Consider the following 24,815-nt stretch of genomic DNA (forward strand, 5'->3'; position numbering starts at 1 on the left):
ATACCTTTTGAGTCACAATCATCTGGATTGCTACTGCAATAATAAATGTGCTTAAGGTTTATAAGGGTCTTAATGCTGTTCTATTTCATATCCTAATTGAGTTTGTTCTTCAGAGAGTTTCTTCGAATGGAGATTCATGAGGAAACTCAATGTTTTGATAGGTTAGGAAAAAGCAAGAACTTGAGTTATATCCCCTTTCTTTTTCAGAAGATGATTTTTTTCTAGATATAAAATTATTCAGTCGGAAGGTTGTTGTCTTTTGACTGGAAACTGGATTAGTATGCATAGCTTTGCACTATTGGTTGGGTAGTGTCTGAGAACACTATTTTTTATCCTTTATTGATTTATATCCCACCTTTATTGTTTTTATAAGTAACTCAAGGCGGCAAGCATATTTAATATTCCTTCCTATTTTCCTCACAACCGTCCTGTGAGGTGAGTTGGCTGGCTAGGATTTCAAGTGCAGTAACTTGCGTGCATTAATGTCTGAACTGAGGCCTGTATACTTTGGAACCCAGTGCACTGGCCGAGCAGATTTTTCTATTTCAGACTGTATAGGAAAGGAAAATATATTGATAAGGACACAGAAGGGTTCCCCCCCCCCATGCTTTACACAGATGCTTTAACCCTCAATAGTCCCTGAACAAGTGAGAACCACTGTGCTGATCTAATTGCAGCTCTGGGTTCTTCATATCACCTTCATGTCTATGGAGATTCTCAGTCATCCAGGTCATGGTTGTCCCAAAAGGTGCTTTTTCAAGAGGCAACTGAACTTTCTTGTTTTTCTTTGAGGACGTTTCGCTTCTCATCCAAGAAGCTTCTTCAGCTCTGACCCCCACGTCCAGTCAGAGCTGAAGAAGCTTCTTGGATGACAAGCAAAACGTCTTCAAAGAAAAACAAGAAAGTCCAGTTCCCTTTTGAAAAAGCACCTTTGGGACATATCACTCTCATGTACAGGTAGTCCTCGACTTACAACCATTCATTTAGTTACCATGGCACTGAGAACAACGACTGACAGTCGATCCTCACACTTGCAACCATTGCAACATCCCGACACAGTTATATGATCAAAATTTGGGCACTTGGCAATTGATGTGTACTTTGACAGTTGCAGCATCCCGCAGCCATGTGTTTGCCATTCAGCTTCTGACAAACAAAGTCAATGAAGGAAGCCAGAGTCACTGAATGATAATGTGATTCACTTAACAACTGCAGTGATTTGTTTAACAACAGGGCAGAAAAGTTTGTAAGATCAGTGGTGACTCACTTAACAACTGTCTTGCTTGGCGATGGAAATTCTGGCCCCAAATGTGGTCATAAGTCAAGGAGTACATCTATTCTTCATTTCAAATCATATCCCTCTTTTCCATTTAGAGCTGAAATGCCATAATTGAATAGCCCTCAGAATTCCATATGGATGGATGGATGCTGTGTAAAGTTTGTTCACACAGAGCTATTCCATTTTTTTTTCTGTAATATCGGATTTTCCACTTTCTCTTATAAATAGAAATTAATAAATATAAGAGTTAATTAGAAATATAGTGCAAAAGGTAAATTATTTTGTCTAACTCATATCTGCCCTGACATTATCTTGTATTCATTTAAGATGTGTTATTCAGATGCTAATATGTTAACTTGGTTTTTCTGCAGGTCGCCTTGGAAAGGGCTTCCAGAATTAACTAATGAGAATGGTCAATATTGTCCCTTCAGCTGTGAAACTCAGGCTTGGTCAATTGCTGTGGTTCTTGAGGTTCTCTACGATTTGTAACCGTAGTTGTCTGTCGTATAAAATTGCTAGCTTTTGTCTTAGAATGCAAATAACAATGCTTGCCTTATTGTTAAAAATCCTACTGATAGACGTTGTTAACGCCTATTGTTCCTTGGCAACTGTAGGACAGTGTGAGTGTTCATCATTTGAGAATCACACCATAATTTTTAAAACCAATGAGTGTATCTTAAAATATGCTCAACATGTATATGAAGTATAAAAGCATAGAAAATTAGACTTGGGTATGTTTCAAACGCCATGTATCTTCTATTTCCACATGTTCTATTTCAGAAACCAATTAGAATGGTAGCCCTGATTTAAGGTACTTCTATATAGGTAGTCTTTGACTTACATCCAATTGCTTAGTTCCAATGAACTTACTTGAGGGATACTGATAACTCAGATTCAAAGTTCTGACAGTGGGTCCCGCCACAGTTATGTGACTGCACTTCAGGCCCTTGGCAAGTGGGCTGCATTTATGGCTGTTTGCAGTGGCCTACAGCCACCTGACCATGTTTTACTATGATTTTGCCAAAAATTAGCATTTCGCTATTCAGCAAAACTGCACCCATTGCAAGCCATTGCTTCTTTAACAACCATGTTCCCTTAACAACTACTGCAAAAAAGGCTGTAAAATCAACCTTTTCTTTATTTTGCAACCATCACCGAGTTATGACCATGATGAGCAGTCTCCATTACAGTTGTAATTTGAGTACTACCTGAATTTTACATTTAAGAGCCTTACAAGCATAGTACATCAGAACAGTGGTCCCATATTCTGTTTCCCAGTAGCAATGCTATAGAAATAATATCTCCCTGCTAAGCAGGACATGAATACAAGAGCTTTCTCCCATTCAATGTTACTTGGGAAGGGATCCAGAGAAGCCCATTACCTCCATCACTGAAAGTGCTGGTTTGAATGGCTAACCAGTCTTAATCCTGGATGAGTCAAAGCCCTTCCAAAAGAAACTTACCAAAACTATTCCTTGTGTTAGCAAATTCCCAATGCTGTTTGAATAACTTTATCTATTGTAATGTCCCACCATTTAGCTGACCCTAGATTCTAGTATTTTGAGAGTAAGAGGAAGGAATCTCTCTCACTCTATCTATAAAATGTTAATATAGCTTTAACTTTGCCCCCTCCCTTTCTTACATTCTTGTAAAAACTTTAAAGACACCTTTCCCTCTTTTTTTTTTTTTTTACAATAGGGCATAATTAATTTGGAGCTAGACTTTAGTTTTCTGTGGCTTATATGCTCCATATGGGAGTCCTTGCATTGCTCATTCAGAATCATTGAAAATCTCAAAGCATACCCAGTGGAGAAGGGTACTTTAATTTAACATACAATGAGCGCCTATAAAAACACACTTTGCTTTGAAGCATGTAATTGTTTGTCCATGCTGAACAATAAAATACCAAGCTGAGTCAGGTTATAATGTAGGAGTAAAAAAGTCTCATGTACTAAGTTTGCATTTTGCCAACTTTTGAAAGTTGTAATTACTGTATTTAGAATCTAATTTATTGTATATATATGTATGTATATATATATAACTGAAATGAATCAGGATTGAGGGGAAAAATAAATTGTAAGATGAAGAGCTTTCTGCAGACGTCTTGAAAGGAGCAACAACTTTAGTTTTTTTTAAAATGACATTCAAGTAGTGTTCAAGTTGCTCACTACTTACACAGACACTCCCACCAAAATTGCTACATCGCAGCTATCCACAACTGGATCTCCTTCAATGTGGACTTACTATAATTATGTGAAAGGAGAACCTAGTGAATTGGCCTTATCTGCATAAAAGGCTTGCCACTCTGAAACTATTTCAAGAAGCTATTTGCGGGCCTCCCAACTTGACGGTTGTTTGTGCATTAGCCCTTAGTGGAACTTATAGGAAGGCAATTGCTTTTTAGCAGAAGGTTGGAAGAAATTCCAGTCCTCAATTTAAGTCAATTTGTTCTAAGTACTTTAAATTAAGGCTTAGTGAAATCATCTGGAACTCAATAGCCAGAGCTCATCTGTGCCATAATTTCAGTGCAATTACTCAGCAAAGGCCAGATTAGGCTACATGATGTTACTTTCTGTTGCAGGAGGAAATAGCAAGTTTACCTTAGTGGGATGACAATGGCAAAAATCACTGCTTTGAAAATGCATAGATATAACACAATTTAATAATACTCCATTTCAGCACCGTTGCTCCTATGTTTATTAGTAGGGATACCATATCTAGTCTTCAAACGTCCATCTGACACTAGAGGGCAGCAAAAAGATACAAAAAAGTGACTCTCTGCTGCCATCTCACAGTCATCAATATTTTAGCTTTGCTATGGTTGCCCTTTAAAAAGTGGTTCTCAACCTTCCCAATGCCGCGAACCTTAAATACAGTTCCTCATGTTGTGGTAACCCCCGACCATAAAATTGGTGTCTCAGTTCTTAAGACCGTCAAAAATATGTGTTTTCCAATGGTCTTAGGCGACCCCTGTAAAAGGGTCATTTGACCCCCAAAGGGTCCCGACCCACAGGTTGAGAACCACTGCCTTGAAATTATAGCTGGAGTTTTCTCTTAAGGGCATGTGGTGGTAAAACAAGCCAATAAACAGGTTAGAGATCCTACTGAGCTGCTATGTATATTGCTTTTTAAAACTTACGTTTGCATTGGTTCTTTCATACTATGAATATTTAAGAATACTTAATGATTGACACTTGCACTACTTCATTTAATAAACATCACTGTCAGCGAATCTCATTTAATAACAAGTAAGTTTACCATTAATAAAAGATTAATTCTATTATAACATCTCAATTTTTGACATTCCTATCCATTTTGAGACATAAAAATGAATGTCTAATTAAAATTCTATGTATTTGGTTAGGGCTTCAAAAAGTTCTATTAGGAAAATAGATATGGACATATTTATTTCTAAAAATTACATTTGAGGATATATGAATAAGAATTTAAAAATTGTCAATTTTACCTATCTAATATATCTTGGGACTAGGATTCATATTATTAAAAACAAATGGAGGTGATCCTGAACTCAGTGAGTTGGAAGCATACAGCATTAACACTACTGATTTCAGAGTACTATGTTTTTATGCTACCTACGTGGAAATCCGGTTTGATTCTTTTTAAGACAACTGATTTGGTAGATAATAATATTTAGATGTTAATAGCAAAGCCAACTGGACAACTGCCTTTAGGATAGTTCTATCTATCATATTGTCTATCAGCAGGGGTGGGCTTCAAAAATTTAAGCAGCGGGTTCTCGGCCCAGTTGCTGGGTAGGCATGGCCATGGAGGACATGTCCTAGTCAGCCTCCTGCACCACAGGGGGAGGGGGCTGTTTTCTCCTTCCCTAGGCTCCGGAGGCTTTCCTTGAACCTCTTTGAAGGCGAAAGCTGCCTCCCCCAGGCTCCAGAGGCCTTCCGGGAGGCCTGTTTTCCCCCTCCCGGATCCTCCACAAGGCCCTGCACTTACCTCACATCCAAAACAGGCTGTGTGGAGACTCTGGGGAGGGGTGGGTGGGGTCACCCTGGGGTGGGATTTGGAGGTTCTCTGAACCAGACATAATGTTAGCTAGGGGTTCTCCTGAACCCATGGCAGCCCACCCCTGAATATCAGTGCTTACTTTAGCAGTTATTAAATTTGCGCCATATTTGTTTGAAGAAAATCTAATTAGGTTCAAAAGTAAAGATTTCTGAATTGATATATTTTAGTATTAAAGCTCTAGTATCAGACTGGTGGAGCCCAGCGGAAAATGGATGTGGGAAATTCTGGGATTTAAAATCCACAGGTCTTAAAGTTGCCAAAATTGAACACCCATGTTCTAGAACTATCAAATCAACAATAATAAAGTAGTCCAACATTGAGTTTTCTTTCCTGACTTTGAAAACACTTGTTTCTTCCAGTGCCAAATTTACTTTGGATTGTCTGTCTAGATAATTTGGACTTTTATTGAGAAAACTTCAGAACTGTGTGTGTACTAGACAATATGTCAAGCTTCAGAGAAATCAGGAGATCCAGGCAGTTCAAATGAATATGAAGATTTATTGCAAGCCTAAGCTCTCTACAAGAATCTGAAGTACTAGTGGTAATAGATAAGAGTCACAGGAATTCAAGATGGGCTGGATTTGATCTCTTGTGGATGCAAAGGGACTCATGACTGATTTGACCCCTCCCTCAGGCTCAGCCTGGTCATCTCCTACATAATATTCTTCATAGCTTGGCATTTTAGAGGTACTTGAGGATAGAGGAGTGACTTGTTACAAGTCCTTCAGTTCTGATAAAATTACGAATTGCACAGTCCTGTCTGGATACAGTATACATTTCTCAAGTTATTTTGGTACAATAATGTTTAAATTAATGTTTAAATCTATATCAATGGTGTGTCTGTATTCAAATGGTATATATAAAGGATTTAAAATTTAAAATTAGACAACTATTTCAAGAATAACAGCTGTGTTTGTAAAAAATTAATATTGTACTTGCAACAATTGTAAAATTGCATTTCACTGTACCTTCATTATAGTCTAAACCTAATTAGAAAGAAAAAGAAAGTTTCAGATTAAAATTTCCATTCTAGCACTTAAGCAATATGCATATAACATATAATTTAGTTGGCAAAATAATTGGCAGAGTTATGTTGTACACTACCGTGTTTCATGAAACTTTTGTTGGCAGATCAAACAAACGGTTGCACAATTTTTTTCCCAGTCCGCAAATCCTAGCCATCAGCATTTTGTTCTCTTTCAACCAGGGAGCAAAGCCATCTGGATAGCACATCTGTACATCTTGTTTTGCTGCTTTTCAGTTCATACTAATTTGTAACATTCACTTCAATAGTGCTTATCAGCCCTGAAAACAATGCAGAAGGGAATAATAGAATGGTGCTCGTTTCATAGGAAGTGTAATTGTTGCACACATGAGTCCTGTGTGTCTGTTTGCTACAGGTACTTTTGTTATATTGACTACATGCAGCTATATGTGAGTGGCATTCAATAAAAATGAACAATGGTATATTGCTTGTCGTATATTCATTTCTCCATAACTGCCGTTCTCCCTGTTATGGATCCCAGTAGTGAATGGAACATAACTCGGCTTAATTCTACTCATGCCAATATGATAGGAAGGGTACTTTTGGCTTTTAGCAATAAAAGTTCCATGATACTTTATGGATCCTAAGGTTCAAGTGTTGGGAAAGTCATTTACAAGACAAAGTCTAATTAAATACTCTACATCAGTGATGGCTAATCTTTTTGGCATCGTGTGCCAAAAGTGTGCGTGAGTGCGACAGTGCGCACATGCGTGCCCACATCCATAACGTAATGCACACGTGACACCCTCCTGCTCCACTTTCTGGGCATGCACACACAACGTCCCTGCACGCCCCCTGCCCCCCCTGCACGTGTGCGCAAGACCCCCTGAGTGCTGATTTGGGCCTAGCAGGCCTTTCTGCAGCCCCTGGGGACCAAAAGAGGGGACGTGTCTCCCACATGCACCCATCTCTGCGCATGCGTGGCAGAGATCCGAAAATCAGCTGGCTGGTGGGATGCGCACACACATGCACGGTGGAGCTAAGCCGAGGTGGCGGCTCGCATGCCCCACAGAGAGGGCTCCACGTGCCACCTGTGGCCCACATGCCATAGGTTCGCCATCACGGTTCTATATACTCGACAACGCAACAGTTATTGCTCCTTATAAGAATCTTTTTTTTTTTAATATACAGGCAAAATGTTGCAATCTTTTTGTTTTGAGGTTGTCTAAGGGCAAGAAATTTTAGTTTGGGTATCATTGTATGATTCTAGGAAATGCAGCAGTAACTATCCTTGGGAATAAAGCTACATACACTAATGAGGATAGTAAGACTTAATCTTTATTAAAGGAGCAGAATTTAAATACTTTTGAATAGTTTTCAAACATCCTATCTTAAATTACTGGGTTTTGCAGAATAGAAGAAGCTGTGCATGTTCCAAGACTTGATGATTTAACCCTTATGTTACAGATTGATTTTTAACATATACTGTATATATACTGTGTATACAAAATATTATTTTATATGTAATCAGTATGACTAGAATTCTAAGTAATATGAATGCATGAAGCACTAAATGTAAGAAGATTGTTGTGCTATATTGGTGCAATACTTTAACAAGCAGTTAAAGTAATGTTCTGCACTCAAAAGGTTTTCCACTGGTGCGGAATTCTGGGAGTTGAAGTCTACATATCTGAAAGCTACCAAGGTTGAGGAGCACTGCTGTATAGGCACATTTTCTGTAGCATTGCTAGCGGTTTCAAACGGGTTGGGGAATTATGGGATCCACCTCCAACTGGCCAATGGAAAGGCACAAAAATGTCAGCAGGTGCCTTACCTTCATCCAATTCATCTTCACCAGATTTGCTTTTTGTGAGGGGTTTAAAGAAAATAACTATTCTGATGGACCAGCAAACCTTGAAGTATGTAAGTCACAGCTGTCAAACTCCCAGCCCGCAGGCTAGATGCGTCACAGGCTGGCCACGCCTGGTTTAGTGAAGGGGAGGACGAATCTTGTTACATTATGTGACACCGCCGTGATGACGTGAGTTTGATGTAAGTGTTGGAGACAAGATGCTAAAAAAAGCAGGAAGAAATTTTCCCAGAGGGGAAATATAGCAGAAGTATATGTCAGCAGGAAACTACCCATCAGCTTCCAGAACAAGCAAAACTTCCTTAGTGTAATTTACTCAAGTGTTTCTCAACCTCAGCAAATTTGAGATGTGTGGACTTCAACTCCCAAGTGCTAGGGAATTCTGGGAGTTGAACACCACATATCTTAAAAGTTGCTGAGGTTGAGACATGTGATTTACTCTAAAACAACTTTTCGCAGCTGATAAGAACATGCCATGGAAAGCAGCTGTACATTACTACCTAATAGAAATTTGAATTTAAGTCATAGTATTCTTTGAAAATGCTTTTCCCAATATTTTTTTATGAGCTAGAGGAGCATGCAAACTTTTCATTCATCCAAATTAGAACATTAAAAGTAAATTAATTTCAGGGGTACTCTAAATGCATTGCTAACTTCAATTACAAACTTATGCAGTGAAAATTACATTTTGTTTACCTTCATTTTGTATCTTATTACCTGAAGCAAGTCTGGTCTAGGGAGGCAGCATCTACAGGCCTTTCAAATTTTTAAACCATTTGAAGATGAAGAAAAAGCAATTAGGATGAACAACAAACATTCATTTTTAATATAATTTGTATTAAAATTTTAAACAAGATAAAAACTAATGCAAGTAGTCCTCTACTTACAGCCACAGCTGAGCCCAAAATTTTTGTTATTAAGCGAGGCAGTTGTTAAGTGGGTTTTGCCCCATTTTATGATCTTGCTTGCCACAGTTGCTGGGAATCACTGTGCTTGTTAATAATAGACAGTTGTTAAAGTGAATTTGGCTTCTCCATTGACTTTGCTTGTCAGAAGCACATGACCCCAGGACACTGCAACCGTCATAAATATGAGTCAATTGCCAAGCAGCTGAATTTTGATCATGTGACCATGGGAATGCTGCAATGGTCATTAAGTGGAAGCGGAGACTTAGGGGGTTTTTAGTTAAATGTTTTTTAAATACTTTTAGGGGTTTAGGGGTTGGGGGGCGGGTGGGTCAGATCAGGAGCGATGACAGAGCCAGGTCACCAGGTGGGGTCACGAGCAGAAGGAGCGGAGAGGAGGAGGGGGGGAGGATATCATTCCCATACGGGGCTCCTTGATTCCAACAGTCGTAGGGAGGGGCAGATACGAGGACAGATTAACAACTCGCAGTCGGTTGGGAGACCGTGAGTGCTGGTTACACCCGGTCGCTTGTACCAACCCCCGCGTTCTAGGTGGTCAGGATCTGCAGGCCCAGGGCCTGAGGTTGTTGTTATGCAATGCGAGGTCCGTTGTCAATAAGGCCCCCCTCATTCATGATCTAATTCTGGAGGGGGAGCCGGACCTCGCGGGAATAACAGAAACCTGGTTGGGCCACGAGGGACGTTTACCCCTCGTGGAAATGTGCCCACCAGGTTACCAAGCATTTCACCAGCTCCGGGCCCGGGGAGGGGCGGTGGGGTAGCAGTGATTAGTCGGAAGGACTTAGAGCCGAGGGAGTCCACTGTGCCACAGACGTCCGGATGTGAATCCCTTGTTGTGAAATGGGGCCCTGGGAGGCAGTTGGGCCTGCTGATAGTATACCTGGCTCCCCGCCATACTTCAGCGACCCTGCCTGAGCTCCTCGAGCTGATCGCATCGGTGGCGGTTGAGACCCCCAAACTTCTAGTGATGGGGGATTTTAACCTGCCATCGGTGGGAGAAGCATCAGAGGGGGTTCGGGAGTTCATGACTTCCAAGATAGCCATGGACCTGACTCAATTGGTTCAGGGCCCGACACACGAGGGAGGTCACATCCTGGACCTCGTTTTTGTCTCTGGCCAGTGGTTGAGTGATCTGGGAGGAGTGAACTTAACCATCACTCCTCTGTCGTGGTCAGATCACTCACTCCTCCGACTTGACTTCCCTGGTGCTACCCCCCGCTGCGGGGAGGCGGAACTGGAAAGCACTAGATGGTCCCGCCCCAGGCGCCTGATGGAACCAGATAGGTTCCAAACGGAGCTTGGGCCACCTCCTGCAGCCCTGACCCGCCCTCGGGTAGAGGACCTGGTGGCCGCATGGAATAATGTGACTACCGGGGCCTTGAACCGGGTGGCGCCTTTGTGGCCTCTCCGGCGGCAACGATCCACCCTGGCTCCTTGGTTCACCGAGGAGCTAAGGGTGATGAAGCGCCGCAAGAGATGCCTAGAGAGTCGTTGGAGATCCTCCCGATCCGAATTTGACCGAGCACAGGTACGAGCCCATTTAAGGACGTACCTAGTGGCATTGAGAGCGGCCAAACGCCAATATTGTGCCGCTCTCATTGCATCCGCAGATAACCGCCCTGCCGCCCTGTTTCGGGTGTCCCGCTCCCTCCTGTTTCAGAGGCCGCGGGAGGCCCCTCTACAGGGTAGGGCAGAGGAATTTGGGAAATATCTGCAGGATAAAGTTGCTCAAATCCGGAAGGATTGGGTCCCCTTCAGTGGCCCAGTCGAGACGTCCGTGGCGAGTCTTGAGAAACCTTTCTGGGAGGAGTTTGACTTGGTTGTCATCGAGGATTTGGACAGATTGCGTGGACGACTGCGACCTACCACATGTTTATTGGACCCGTGTCCCTCCTGGCTTGTACTGGCATCCTGGGAGGTTACACGCGACTGGCTCCTGGGCCTAGTGAACGCCTCGTTGGGTGAGGGGTCTCTTCCGGCCGCCTTGAAAGAGGCGGTGGTGAGACCCTTGCTCAAGAAGCCTTCCCTGGACCCTACGGAGCTGGCCAATTATCGTCCTGTCTCCAACCTCCCCTTTCTGGCGAAGGTTGTAGAGAGTGTGGTGGCTTCTGAGTTCCCACGACATCTGGAGGAGAATGATTATCTAGACCCGCGCCAGTCCGGCTTTCGCCCCGGGCACAGCACAGAGACGGCCTTGGTCGCGTTGGTAGATGATCTCTGGAGGGCCAGAGATAGGGGTTGTTCCTCTATCCTGATCCTATTAGACCTCTCGGCGGCTTTTGATACCATCGACCATGGTATCCTGTTGCACCGACTGGAGGGGTTGGGGGTCCGGGGCACTACCTCTCTGGCCGGATGCAACGTGTGTTGGCAGGGGAGCAGAGGTCGACCCTAAGCCCCCTTACTTGTGGGGTGCCACAGGGGTCGGTCCTCTCGCCACTCCTGTTCAACACATACATGAAGCCGCTGGGCGAGATCATCCGTGGTTTTGGGGTGGGATATCATCTGTACGCTGATGATACTCAGCTGTACATTTCCACCCCGAACCACCCCAACGAGGCCGTCGAAGTGATGTCCCGGTGTGTGGAAGCCGTACGGGTCTGGATGGATGACAACCGACTCAAGCTCAACCCTTCCAAGACGGAGTGGCTGTGGGTTCCGCCCCCCCCCCCCCCCGGTTCAACCTGTTAATTCCATCTCTGGCCATCGGGGGCATTCAACCTGCCCCCGTGGAGCGGGCACGCAATTTGGGCGTTCTCCTGGATGCCAGGCTGTCCATGGATGACCATGTGACAGCCGTGGCAAGGGGGGCGTTCCACCAGGTTCGCCTGGTGCGCCAATTGCGCCCCCTATTGGACCGGGACGCCCTACGCACAGTCACCCATGTGCTGGTGACGTCTCGCCTGGACTACTGTAACGCTCTCTACATGGGGCTTCCCTTGAAATGCACTCGGAGACTGCAGTTGGTCCAGAATGTGGCCGCGCGGGTGATTATGGGGAGTACTAGGTACTCTCATGTGACACCTCTCCTGCGCGAGCTGCACTGGCTTCCTGTGGTCTATCGGGTGCGTTTCAAGGTCTTGATTACGATCTTTAAAGCGCTCCATGGCTCAGGACCTAGTTACTTGCGGGATCGTATTCTGCCACATACATCCCTACGACCCATCCGCTCGCACAGAGAGGGACTTCTCCAGGTGCCGTCCACCAGACAGTGCCGAGGGGCAGCGCCTAGGAGCAGAGCCTTCTCTGTGGCGGGCCCAGCCCTGTGGAATGACCTCCCTCCGGATATTAGGACCACCACTGACCTCCGCTCCTTCCGTGTAAAGCTCAAGACCCACCTATTCCAAATAGCTGGCCTGGCTCAACCATAACTTCATAACGCTCCTGACGGGTTTTTAATTCAGTAATTTTATTTAATGGGATTTTAAATTGTGTTTTTAATTTGTGTTTTTAATTGTTTTCACTCATTAGTCTACCTCCTCCATGCACATGTATATGTCTTTGTTTCTTATGTATGTATGTTTGTCTTTATCTGTATTTTACTTGCTTTGATTGTACGCCGCCCCGAGTCCTTCGGGAGAGGGTTGCGGCTAATCAAATAAAATTATTATTATTATTATTATTATTATTAAGTGTGAAAAACAGTCATAAGTCACTTTTTTCAATGCCATTGTAAATTTGAAATGAACTGTTGTAAGTCAAGGACTACCTATAACTGATGACAAACGTTTTTTCTGCTTGGGTGCCAAAAGGGCGTGTGCATGTGTGATAGCGCACACATGCATGCCCACACCATAATGCAATGCCCTCCCCCTGCACATGCCCTCCCCTCCACGAGCCTCCTCCTGCATGTACGCAGGCCTCACTGAAGCCTCTGGACTTCTTGTATGGCCGGTTTTCGCCCTCCCCAGGCTTCTGGAGGCTTTCCTGAAGCCTGAAATCAGCTGGCCAGCGCACGCTGGAGTTGACATAGGGCAACGCCTTACATGCCCTCAGATATGGCTCCGCGTGCCACCTGTGGCATGGGTGCCATTGGTTTGCCATCACGGGCCTATAATAACAAAAAAAATTAGCAAATATCAGGCAGAGAAGCAAAACTTTTGCGACATATGTAAAACTGCAATATGGCCATTGGAGGGTTTGTATGCAATTGTTGTTCTTGTTTAGCAACAGGTTTCTTTAACAACCATTTGCAGTTATAACAGTGATGGAAAAAGTAGCTTTGCAACAAATCCTGGCATTTATCACCTTTCTTGGTCTGTAAACAAAGGCAAATGGAAGTAAGATTGTAAACACCGTCATACTTTCATTTAGGGCAGTGCTTCTCAACCTTGGTAACTTGAAGAGGTGTGGATTTCAATTCCCAGAATTCCTCAGCCAGGAGAGCTGGAGAATTCTGGGAGTTGAAGTCCAAAGGTTTTAAAGTTAACAAGATTGAAAAACACTGATTTGACGACCATTTTGCCTCATGACCGAATTGCCAGCCTCAATTGTAGTTGCTAAATGAGGACTACCTGTAGTGGGTGCACCTAGTGGGTATAAAGTCAGGATAAAATTATATTTGGAGGAATGTATTGTCAAGAAAATTAAAGAGGAGGCAAGCAGATAACATACTGATTGATTAAGCCAACTTCAAAATAATTACACTGTATTATGTGTCCGCTACATAACAGCATTTTAGAAATGTATTAATATTCAAACATTCCTCATAGAACGGGAAGATGTTGTTCCTTTTCAGTAGCACTTCACATTTACTACAAGTCTAAAAGATCATCAGAAGGAATATTAAGGGCCTGGAACAATGGTGGGTTCCTACCAGTTCGGACTGGTTCGGCCAAACCGGTAGTGGTTTGGCGGTCTGGGTCGCTGGAACTGGCAGCGACCCAGGCCTGCCATGCCCCGGAACCGGTTCTCTGGGCGGCGCTTCTGCGCATGCACAGAACAATACACACGAGCAAACCGGCAGTAGTGCCTGCCGGAACCCACCCCTGACATTGAAGTACTCACAGGACTTACACAGGTGCACAAGTGTGCACACTCCTTTTTCAGAACAACAAGGTGTATCATCTTGATACTTAAATGATGCTAATTTCCAATGTTGCGTCTACATGTATAATTTGCAAATCTGAAATCTTTGGGGAGGGAGAATGCATTACATGTGTGCATGTGCGTATGTGTGTGTGTATATTAAGAAAAAAGGTTTAAAAGTGGTAAAATATCTCTGTAAGTACATCCTGATCAAAAACAAGGGTCATTTTCACACTACTTTCTCTCCTGCTTCTATGTTCTGTTCTTATCTACATAGATAACATTTCTTTCACCGAAAGAAAGAAACTATAGCCGTTTGCTTTTCTAAATAACAATTTCATGGTAGAATCCCAATCAGCCAATCCATACTGGATACCTTCACCTGGATGAAATAGTATTGCTAAAGTTGCAATGTCCAAGCACTTTTTTAGACATGCACAGTCTCTGTTGTTTGAAAAGAGTGAAAGATATTTGGCAACTTCTTTTAGGTCCTAACATCTCCAGTTCTTATTTGTATTTAAATTAACAAGAGAGCCAGTCACTCTAGGTCAGCCCTAGAAAGAAGACAATGGAACTGACTTGAAGGCATTAAGTTAAATAGCCTGCATTCTGTTCTGTCAGGATCAGTCAATGCCTACCAGAAGTCAACAAGCAAGGCATGAGTGCAATCACTATGCTATAATATTTGTACTAATAAATCAACAGGGATGTGCAAGCTGAACGAAAACTGATCCAATGTGAGGCAGAAAGACAGAAATGTTTCCTGGGCAAATAAATTTAAAATCTTTTTCAAATAAATTTCCTAGAATCTATAAAACAGGATGGATTGCTTGATATAAAACCGTGTGATATAATGCTGTTTTCAAAGTAATATAGACATAAAAGCCTCAGAACAAAGCTAAACAGATGCATATAAATGATGATAAATGTAGTTTTTGAGTGCCACAAGAAGAAAATGTACTCACTTACCAGTCTTTTCCAAGATTTTAGATAGATGTAAAAGACTGAGATTGACATGTCCACATACTTTAGCTTCCTTTAGCTTTCCTACATATACATTTACACATAATAGGTACAGTATGTGTTATTCTTCCTTTCTTGCTAATACTGCACAGTGTCATCATAAGTAACATACTCCAGTTTAATTAATGTAGTAGCATATTTAAGAGCGGGTGGGAATGGTGCAGTTATAGGATTTGATGCAGACTTCATCAGCTTTCGAATCTACTATAACTAAATCAGGATTTATCCTATATCAATCTGGATCTTAAATTGAAATTATGATAAATAATCTATTCTCTTCCTGTGCTGAAGTTCTGGGATGAGTCAAGCCAGTCATGAGTACAACACTGGCAACTTACTACAATGTCTACAATAGGAGGCCTTTCTACTAATGATGGTTCTGGGACTTAGAAATTCCGAGACAATTCCTGAGAACCATAATTTTCTCAGTAGCGAAATAATGCCAAACCAACATTAATACAAATCAAGGGCGGGAACTGTTTTCTAAGGGCAAGAAGAGTAGTAGGGGAGAGGATGTCATAATATAAGACCATGATACATCCCCAGTCCATAGTCTATCTGTGGTGGATGGCATTTTCATTCTACTTCTAGGAACTGCATTCTCCAACTGTAGCACACACTATTCTTTTCCTTTCCTTTGAAGTATTAGGGACATTGTTTTTAATATTACTAGCTGAGTTTTTATATCAGCACTGAAATTATTTCATTCTTGGTCTTCTGTGCACAAACATCTCCAAGCAGCACCCAATCTCAGGTTCTTTGGGGTTAATTTATCCATAGCATAATTATCTTTCTTAGTTGTGTCTCTCTTTGACCATTCCAATACAAGATTTATTTTTATTTTATTTTTATTCTTATTTATTATTTTTATCTTGCCTTTGTTGCTTTATAAATAACACAAAGCAGAAAATATAACAGTCTTCTTTCCTCCTCCTCTTTTCCCTACAACAACTCTGTGAAACAGACAGAGATTGGTTGCAGAGGTGGGATTCACTTACCTTCCCTACCGGTTCGGAAATGTGAATGCACCTCATTTGCGCATATGCACCGCCTTCTGTGCATACGCAGTGCTCACGCATTACGTCAGGGTGGGTGGGCGGAGCCTCCCGCAGCTGCCATTACCGGTTCATCCGAACCGGAGAGAACCGGCTGAATACCACCTCTGCCTGGTTGGCTTTCATGCTCAAGATGAGACTAGAATTCACAGTCTCCTGGCTTCTAGACCAGCACGTTAACAACCAGACCAAACTGCAAAGAAACCCTGATCCACAATAGTCAGTGACCTCCTTTTGCAGATTCCTATTCTTGCTATGTGAGCAACATAGAAACCTGTGAGAGCACAGATAACTGCTTGCAGTGAAAAAGAAAAAGGGGAAAGAAAGAAAGCCCAGAACACAAAAGATGGGTATGAGATATTGCAAGCATAATATTAGAGAGTGAAAAGGCAATCTTTAACAGTGGACCTCATGCAAATTCATGAATACTGTGCATCAGTGACGTGCAGTCAGGTGAGGCAAGTGAGGCACAGCCTCACCACTCTCATCATGAAAAAAAGTAAAAGGAAAAAGTTGTGCTAGTTACTGCCTCACCATGGATGACTCTGCTTAGCTGTTAAAAAAAGCTGGAAAAGGTACGTGTGAGTTGGAGGGAGGGGGAGGAATTCAAACTTCATCCTCCTGGTGCTGTGCAGGGCTTTGGGCAAAGGCTGGAGGGAAGGACCCTGGCTCGCTTGTGCTCTCCCTCCCCAAGGGTAGTTTGATTGCAGGCAGAGCCACGTTGTGGGGCCAGTGTGTGTGCTACAGCATGGCTCTTTGCCTGGCTTCCTGCCTCCTCCTGTGGTCTCCTCACTGGTGCTCTCCCTCCCCAAGTGTAGTGACTTCCTCCCCAGGCCCCCATTCATTTCTCTCTCACACACACACAGCTGGATAAAACTATATAAAAATCTAGCCCAGCTTCACTGATTACAAGTTTGAAAAGGCAACGTGGCTCCACCTGCAATCAAACTACACTTGGGGAGGGAGAGCACAAGCGAGCACTGAGGAGACCACAGGAGGAGGCAGGAAGCCAGGCAAAGAGCCATGCTGTAGTACACACACTTCCCCCCAGCCTCTTTCTTTTGGAAGGCTCAGATCAGCTCCACTCTGGCTACTCTGCCTCTCCTCTCACCCCAGCCTGCCAGCAGGAGGTGGTGGGTGGGCTTTATTGTGTTCCAGGCATTTCCCACCCAGACAGCAGGCTGCATTTGCAATGGTGGAGGTGTTTGGGAAAGGCAGCAGGGGTATGGGGGGGATGGCAGAGGAGCTGCTTTCAAGCCACTGGAAAAGATATCCAATCCAACTTTTGTGTGTGGGGGGGTTTGTTTGAGAGTGAGTGAGAGAGGGAAGGGGTAGGAGAGATAGTCCAATTCAACTTCTGTGTGTGTGTGTGTGTGTGTTTGAGAGAGGGGGAGGAAGGGAAAGAGGGAGGAAGGAGGGGAAGGAGAAGAAAAAGAAAAAGAAAGAAGGAGCAAAGGAGAAAAACAAATGCTGTCGCTTTAAATTGGAACTGAGCATGCCTGGCTGTGGAATTCTGGGAGTTGAAGTCCACAAGTCTAAAAATATTTGAAACTCAGCACTGTGTCAGTGCCTCACCAGTCATAAACCTCACCGCACGTCACTGCTGTGCATCGATAAAATGTTATTACTAGCAGATCATTTAGTAACTTCTTTTTATTTTTGAATGCTGGGACTTGTGTTTGTGCCTTCTTGTATGAATCAAGATAAGTTTGTTCCTTTGAATAAATTTTAAGGAGATGGGTGGATCGAAAGACGGATGGATAGATGGGGAGAATTACATACTCTGCCCAGAGCCCAGGGACTGAATTAGCTATAATGAGAAATGAAATACAGGAGGATAATGAAGAGGCAGTTTATTAATTACTGATGAATCCAATAGAGGCATTTCATGTCAGTGCCTTGATATCATGTGAACGACCATAAATAATGTCATTCAAATCAGCTTGGCTTATTTCTCACAGGATTAACTTTTCGTATGGCTGATTGTTGTTAACTGGTATCTCTTTGCCCAAACAATTATTTAGTAAAATGCTAAAAGCCACAGAGACACTAGCAAATTGAGAGCCTGTGGATTCATTCCAAAAGCTTTTATGACCCATTAATGCCTCTTTCTTTTCGGTATTGATTCTCCCCTTCTAAATAGTTATTCAGCTTTGTAAAAGAAAACAGATCTATGATTATTTCCCCTGCCTGTTCTGTCTGATATACCTGCTCCAGCTCTCTTGGGTTACCTTGAGAGTAGATTTTGTGTATTAACATGCTGAAGGCATTCCAGTCTCAGATTTCTCTCTTTGACACTACAGTCTCCCTCCCCAGATTTCAACTGACATCTTTATTTTTTCCAGTTTTTGCTACTTGTGGTTATTTTCATCATAAATTTCAAGCTATAATCATACCATAGAATGACAGAAGGCAAACATACATTTAACTCTCTTTCCACCTTGAGGTGGGGTATTATCTAAAATCAGATTTTGAGTTTCTTGACAGGGAATAACGCAGATATTGTATAGTCTGCACCCATATCGCGACATTTCCATTTCCCTGTCACATATGAAACGCATTGAAGCTGATCTGTGATTATCTTCGCTTTGGCCAACATCAAAACCTGATTGAACATCATCAGTGCTCCAATTGACCAAAGGGAGTGCAAAGAAGGGTGCTGCCATTTCACCATTCCTTGCTTTTTAAGCCCCAAAGGAAAAATAATCAGCAAGAAGAAAGATGGAGAACAGTTAGAAGGTAGGATAATGTCCATACTAATGAGGAAAACTGACCACCCATTTGTCCCAGAGCCACAGCACTACAAAGGAAGTAACAGAATAGCAGAATTGGAAGGGACTGTGGAGGTCTTCTAGTCCAACCCCCTGCTCAAGCAGAAAACCTATACCAGTGATGGCGAACCTATGGCACGTGTGCCACAGGTGGCACGTGGAGCCATTTGTCAGGGCACACGAGGCACTGCCCTGTCAGCTGGCCAGCGCGCATGCGAAGGCTTCAGGGAAGCCTCTTGAAGGTCCCTGAAGCCTTCGGAGCGCTTAAAATGACCCTCTGAGCAAACCGGAAGTCACTTCCGGTTTGCTCGGAAGGTCGTTTTGACTGCTTTGGAGGCTTCAGGGAAGCATCCTGAAGGTCCCTGAAGCCTCCGGAGGGCTTCTGGGGGGCGGGGGAGGCTGTTTTCGCCCTCCCCATGTTCCTATAAAGCCTCTGGAGCCTGGGGAGGGAAAAAAAACATGCAAAATGGGGGGGTCGTGCCTGTAGTGTGCGCATGCACACTAGGGGTCGCACATTGCATTATGGGTGCAGCATGCCTGCACACGACCCCCCTGCGCTCCCCCCACTTATGGCACGCAAGCCAAAAAAGGTTCGCCATCGCTGACCTATACCATTTCAGACAAATAGTTGTCCAATCACTTCTTTAAAACTTCTAGTGTTAGAATACCCACAACCTCTGGAGGCATATCATTCCAATGATTAATTGTTCTAACTGTCAATAAATTTCTCCTTAGTACTAGCTTTATTCTGGTTTCAAATATACCTGGACAGTTCTCAAAGCTAGCTCAAACTGTACAATCCCTCACAACTAGAACTGGTTCTGAAGCATTGCAAAGTTGGTATCCAGTGCAATTATAACTAGAAACTAAAGTTGGTGTAGTTTATTAAATGCAACAAGTTGGAAAGTGGAAGACGGTGAGGCCTACATCTATTTTAGGCCCAAAGCCAGGAAGCTGATGTTGAACCAATCTTTTCCTCTCAGCCCTAGCAAGAAAACAGTGAAGAAGGCAATGACAAATTACTTCCAAAAATGTTACAGAAAAACCTATAAAGATTTTTGGCAATCAATAAAAGTTAAGCCTGATTCGAAAGCACAAATGTATTTATTTTCATTTATTTTAAATACTTCCTTAGTTCATGCCTTCTTGGGTTTGCAGAAATATCACTCAAGCCACGGGTATATATTTTATTTTGAGGATGGCATTCACAAGCCTACTATGGTAGTTATGAGGAATATGGGAAGGTTTTGATTATCACTAGCCAATTAAAAAAAACAGTTAAGGAAGGATAAGGGTGTGCCCAGAATTGGATTTAGAAATCTTAAGCTATGGAGAATGGTTTATTTGGTGAGTGGTAACAGAGAATAAGACTGGATAACAACTAGACATGGTAAGAACGTCACCAAGAAGCATTAAAAAATCCATAATTTTTAATAGTCTTTTTTTTTAATGAAAGGTGTGAATTTATATAGAAGCAATAGTGGGATTCAGCCAGTTCGCACCTATTTGGGAGAACCAGTTGTTAACTTTCTAAGCAGTTCAGAGAATCGGTTGTTGGAAGAAATCTCATTTTGTTTTTTTCCACTTTAAAAGGCTAATCCTATAAGGAAGGCAGGAAGGAAACATTCTGGTGTTGTTTCTAGCCTAATCTTTATTGCCCTGCTTACAGAAACTGCCTTTCCAGTTAATCCTTATTACATTGTAACAGCTAAGACGAAGTGCCCATCGACGTGAGTGATGTTGAGTTGGCCACGCCCACCCAGTCACATGACCACTGAGCCCTTCGTACCCAGCTGGTCATTAAGGCAGAGACCCGGTTGTAAAATTATTTGAATCCCGCCACTGTATAGAAACCTATCTTAGCAACGGTCATGTCACTCATAGATGACAGCTTAATTTACAGAGATTTCTTTATATGAAATGACAGGGAGACTGTATCAAATGAATAAAAAATCTGACATATTCAGAGGCAGTTTCGGACTATGAAGCCTTAAACTGTATCCTGTTCAGTTTATGATTAAATCTAATCCTGATGTGACCTCAGAAGCCAGTTTTCCTGGAGACTGCTTAATACCACTACGCTACAGAGCAGTTGGCTTTCATCATTCAAGCCATCTCAATAGTAGGAAGCCCTGAACAAGCATCTCTGGAAGAATGGTGGAAAAGTGTTGAAATCTGCTCATAGCATGCCAATGCAGGTAGTCCTCAACTTATGACCACAACTGAGTCTAGAAAATATCTGTGGCTAAGCAAGACAGTTGTTAAAATGAGTTTTGCCCCATTTCACGACCTTTCTTGCCACAGTTGTTAAGGGAATCACTGCAGTTGTGAAGTTACTAACAGAGTTAAATGAACCTGGCTTGTTTTGCTCATCAGAAGGTCGCAAAAGGGGAAAAAAACCCTCCCCCATGACCGTGGACATTACAACTGTCATATTTGCAAGCTAGTTACCAAGTATCCAAATTTTGATCACATGACCACGGGTATGCTGTAACAGTTGTAAGTGTGAAAAAACGACCATACGTCACTTTTTACAGTGCTATTGTAACTGCGGTCACTAAATGGTTGTAAGTCAAGCCTATATAGTATGGCCATTCCAGTCTGCTTTGATTGCTGCCAATAGGAATGGTAATTGGTTGTAGCCTCAATCTGAAGGTCTCTCTCCATGGCACCATTTCACTCTGTCAGGACAGATCAAGGGCATGGCTCCAGCCCAATTTTGTTGCCCCCACTATGCATCAACACTTGTGAGTGGTGGTGGTGGTAATATAATGCTCTAAGTTGTTAATTAGCTTTTAATTTTATGTAGTGTCTCTCTAGCAAATTTCTAAAACAGAAATGACTATTCATCAAGGTAATGAAAGATGCTCCAGGCTACTAATATAATCTGCTTGATGACACTCAGTAACTGATGCTATGGAAGGTAATTTTAACTTGGTTTGTGAAATGCTGCATTGCTTTAACTTTTACAACTGTTGTTCATTTACTCATTACACACTGAAATGTCATACTTTGGCCACCCACGTTTGTAAACAAGTGGGGAAAAAATCACTCCATGATCCTCCAATATAATTACAATGTTTGATCTATTGCTGACCTCGTTTTTATCCTCCATATGCACAGAATCATTAATCCAACCAATTTTTATTACTCTGTTTGAAGCCTTCTTGCACTCAGACAAAGTTAATCTCTGTGACTTTGAAAACTACTTTGTTTAAACATTCACATTTATAATTTAAATTCAACAGAAAACACTGGGTGCTGGGGGGAAAAAAAAGGAAAAAGAAAAAGATCGCATGTATTTGAAATTGTGGAGACGCTTACGAGGTTATCTCTGTCAAAACAAATTACCAGATGCTTTTGAGACAAGCTGTTTACTGAAAAAAGCGATGTAAAATTAAATGCATCACAACTGGTTATTTTCAGAGCATAATTATAGCCATATTGCTCCACAGAATGTCCCAACTCCAACTGAAACCAACCTCCAGCTGTGTTAGGCTCCAATCCTAAAATTCCCAACCATGATACATAAATATGCAGAGGGGTACCCCTAGCCAGGGATAGAAAAGTCAACCTATTTTCAATCAAGATCAGTAGTATCTAAATATACCAAACCCCTTTGGAAAATATTTGATACTGTCTTGTTCTTTCCTGTGTTGTTGTGTTGAAAGGGAAGGTTTAGGATTCTAAAGATCCAAGGTTTCTTCCAGGCACAAAAAAAAAATCAAGACTATATGCTAAGTTGCAGTGTAAAAGGTTTATTACTAAAGCCTATAGGTAAGAATCTAATCACCTAATGGTCAGCACTAAATAAGATTCAATGGAATTCAAGGGGGATGGGCTGGACCTGGAGTGTTTGTGGAGACATACTGTGTTTCCCCCAAAATAAGAAAAGGTCTTATTTTCTTTTGACCCCCCCCCCCAAAAAAATAAGCACTTGGCCTTATTTTCAGGGAGGTCTTATTATTTTTGAGGTGCAGGAGGTGGCGAGCATGGTCACCTCATGGCTGCTGCTGTGTTGCAATATTTTCAGGGGGGCTTATTTTCAGTGGAGGGTTTATATTAGCGTATGAGCTCAATTGGGCTTATTATCTGGGGAGGTCTTATTTTCAGGGAAATAGGGTAATGATTCTAGGCTGAGTCTTCACTTGACTCCATTCCCAGTCTCTCTCTGCTCTTCGCCTATAATGTCACTTGATTTGGTGTCTTTGTTTTCCTCTGGGTAATCACCAGACTGTTAGTGGGGAAAGGATGGGAGAGTCTGGTGGCAGCCACCACTCCTGATCGCAAACGAAGAGCCACAAAATCCTGGAATCCTTTACCGAATACCATAGGATTACATTAAAAAGTTTCCATGATGGAAAAACATTGTCTATTGAAAATACTTGTGGCTGTGCACAGAAACACTGATACCTCCCCATTGAGGGAAGCTCTAGTTTGCTTTTTTGCATCCTGAGGACTTGCCAATTTCCCATCTGTTTTCACTGAGATTATCAGATGAATATCATAGCATTTTTTTTCCTTATAAACATCCTGTTTTGGACTGATACCAAAGTATTGTTATAATTCAGAGCCATCAGTAGTTTCTTTTAGTTATTTTAACAAGGACCGCATCCTCTTTTTGCATCAATGAACTATTTTGACCCTTAGGACAAACTAGGAGAAATTGATCAGGGGAATGTCCTGGCATCGCTATCTCATCTAGCCTATCACCAGTTCAATGAGCTCCCACAAAACAGGCTCCCCACCTTTTGTACTTTAAGTAGCTGTTTGGTTGACTTGGTCTTTCCAATTCTGCATATTTCTTTCTAAATCAAACATTTACTCCAAATATAATGAATATTTGTAAGATAATAGTTGAATTAAGCTCAAACTCTGCATCCAATCCCCCACCCATCCCCCCCTCTCTGGGTGTCTGTGTGTGTCTGTGTGTGTCACACACGGACTTTCTGTTACTTAATTTGCATTCTTTTTACATTGTCCATATCCTTAGGAACACATTGTCTAACAATAATGATACCTATTGAATTTAAACATCTAATACTGTGGACCATTTTTTAAGGATGCAGAAGATTTATAAATACCTGGATCTTATTCTAGCGGATGCTTTTTTTCCTGGTCTTCAATAGAATAATATCTGAAGAGCTGTCTTGCCCCACTGGGATTAGCCTATCCAACTCACTCCAGCAGAAGAGGCCTGCTACAGACCCTGCCTGCTAAGGAATTCCCACTGGCAGGATTAAGAAGAGTCTTTTCCACTATGGGCCCACTTCCTGTAAACATCCTATCATTGGAAGTGAAAATACTCCCACTTTTTTGGCCTTCTGGAAGAGTAACAAATCCTGATTTTGTTGGTTGGCTTGGGGGCCCCAAGGAGGTCCTCACTGTTGGATGACGTTGACAGGGTAAGAAGATCTCATCCCCATGCCATCCATCTCCTTGGTTCTAGTTTTTAATATAGCTTTTAAATTTTTGTTTCATATTTATCTTTTTATCATTGGCAATCCTCCTCCCCGAGTCATCTTGATGAGAGGCAACATATAAATTTAAATAAACATGCTGATTGTAATCAATAGGCTGATATGAGTTTAACCTAGTTCTCAACCAAAAGCGTCAAAAAAAGATCATGCCAGACTAATCTTATTACATTCTTTGACAAAGTGACAACATTAGTGGACCAGAGGAATGCTGTCGATATAATTTACTTAAACTTCAGTGAGGCATTTGATAAAGCAGACCACAACCTACTACTTCATAAAATAGAAAAATGTGGGTTAGACAGCATCACCACCAGATGGATTCGTAACTGGCTGACCAACCGCACTCAACGTGTAGTC

At 42.3% G+C, this 24,815-nt stretch overlaps 1 protein-coding gene across 3 annotated transcripts in view; it reads left to right on the forward strand.

Moving 5' to 3' along the window:
• Positions 1-5,611, forward strand: part of AGL (amylo-alpha-1,6-glucosidase and 4-alpha-glucanotransferase) — a 53,802-nt gene extending 48,191 nt beyond the window's left edge. For all 3 annotated transcript variants that reach the window (XM_081946879.1, XM_081946877.1, XM_081946878.1), the window contains exon 34: positions 1,651-5,611. In XM_081946879.1, coding sequence (XP_081803005.1) covers positions 1,651-1,768 — 118 coding nt within the window. In that variant the 3' untranslated portion in view covers positions 1,769-5,611. The remainder of the gene's footprint in view (positions 1-1,650) is intronic.
• Positions 5,612-24,815: the final 19,204 nt, after the last annotated feature.

This window comes from Natrix helvetica (genome assembly GCF_964273705.1).
Source record: "Natrix helvetica genome assembly, chromosome: 3".
Taxonomy (NCBI): domain Eukaryota; kingdom Metazoa; phylum Chordata; class Lepidosauria; order Squamata; family Natricidae; genus Natrix; species Natrix helvetica.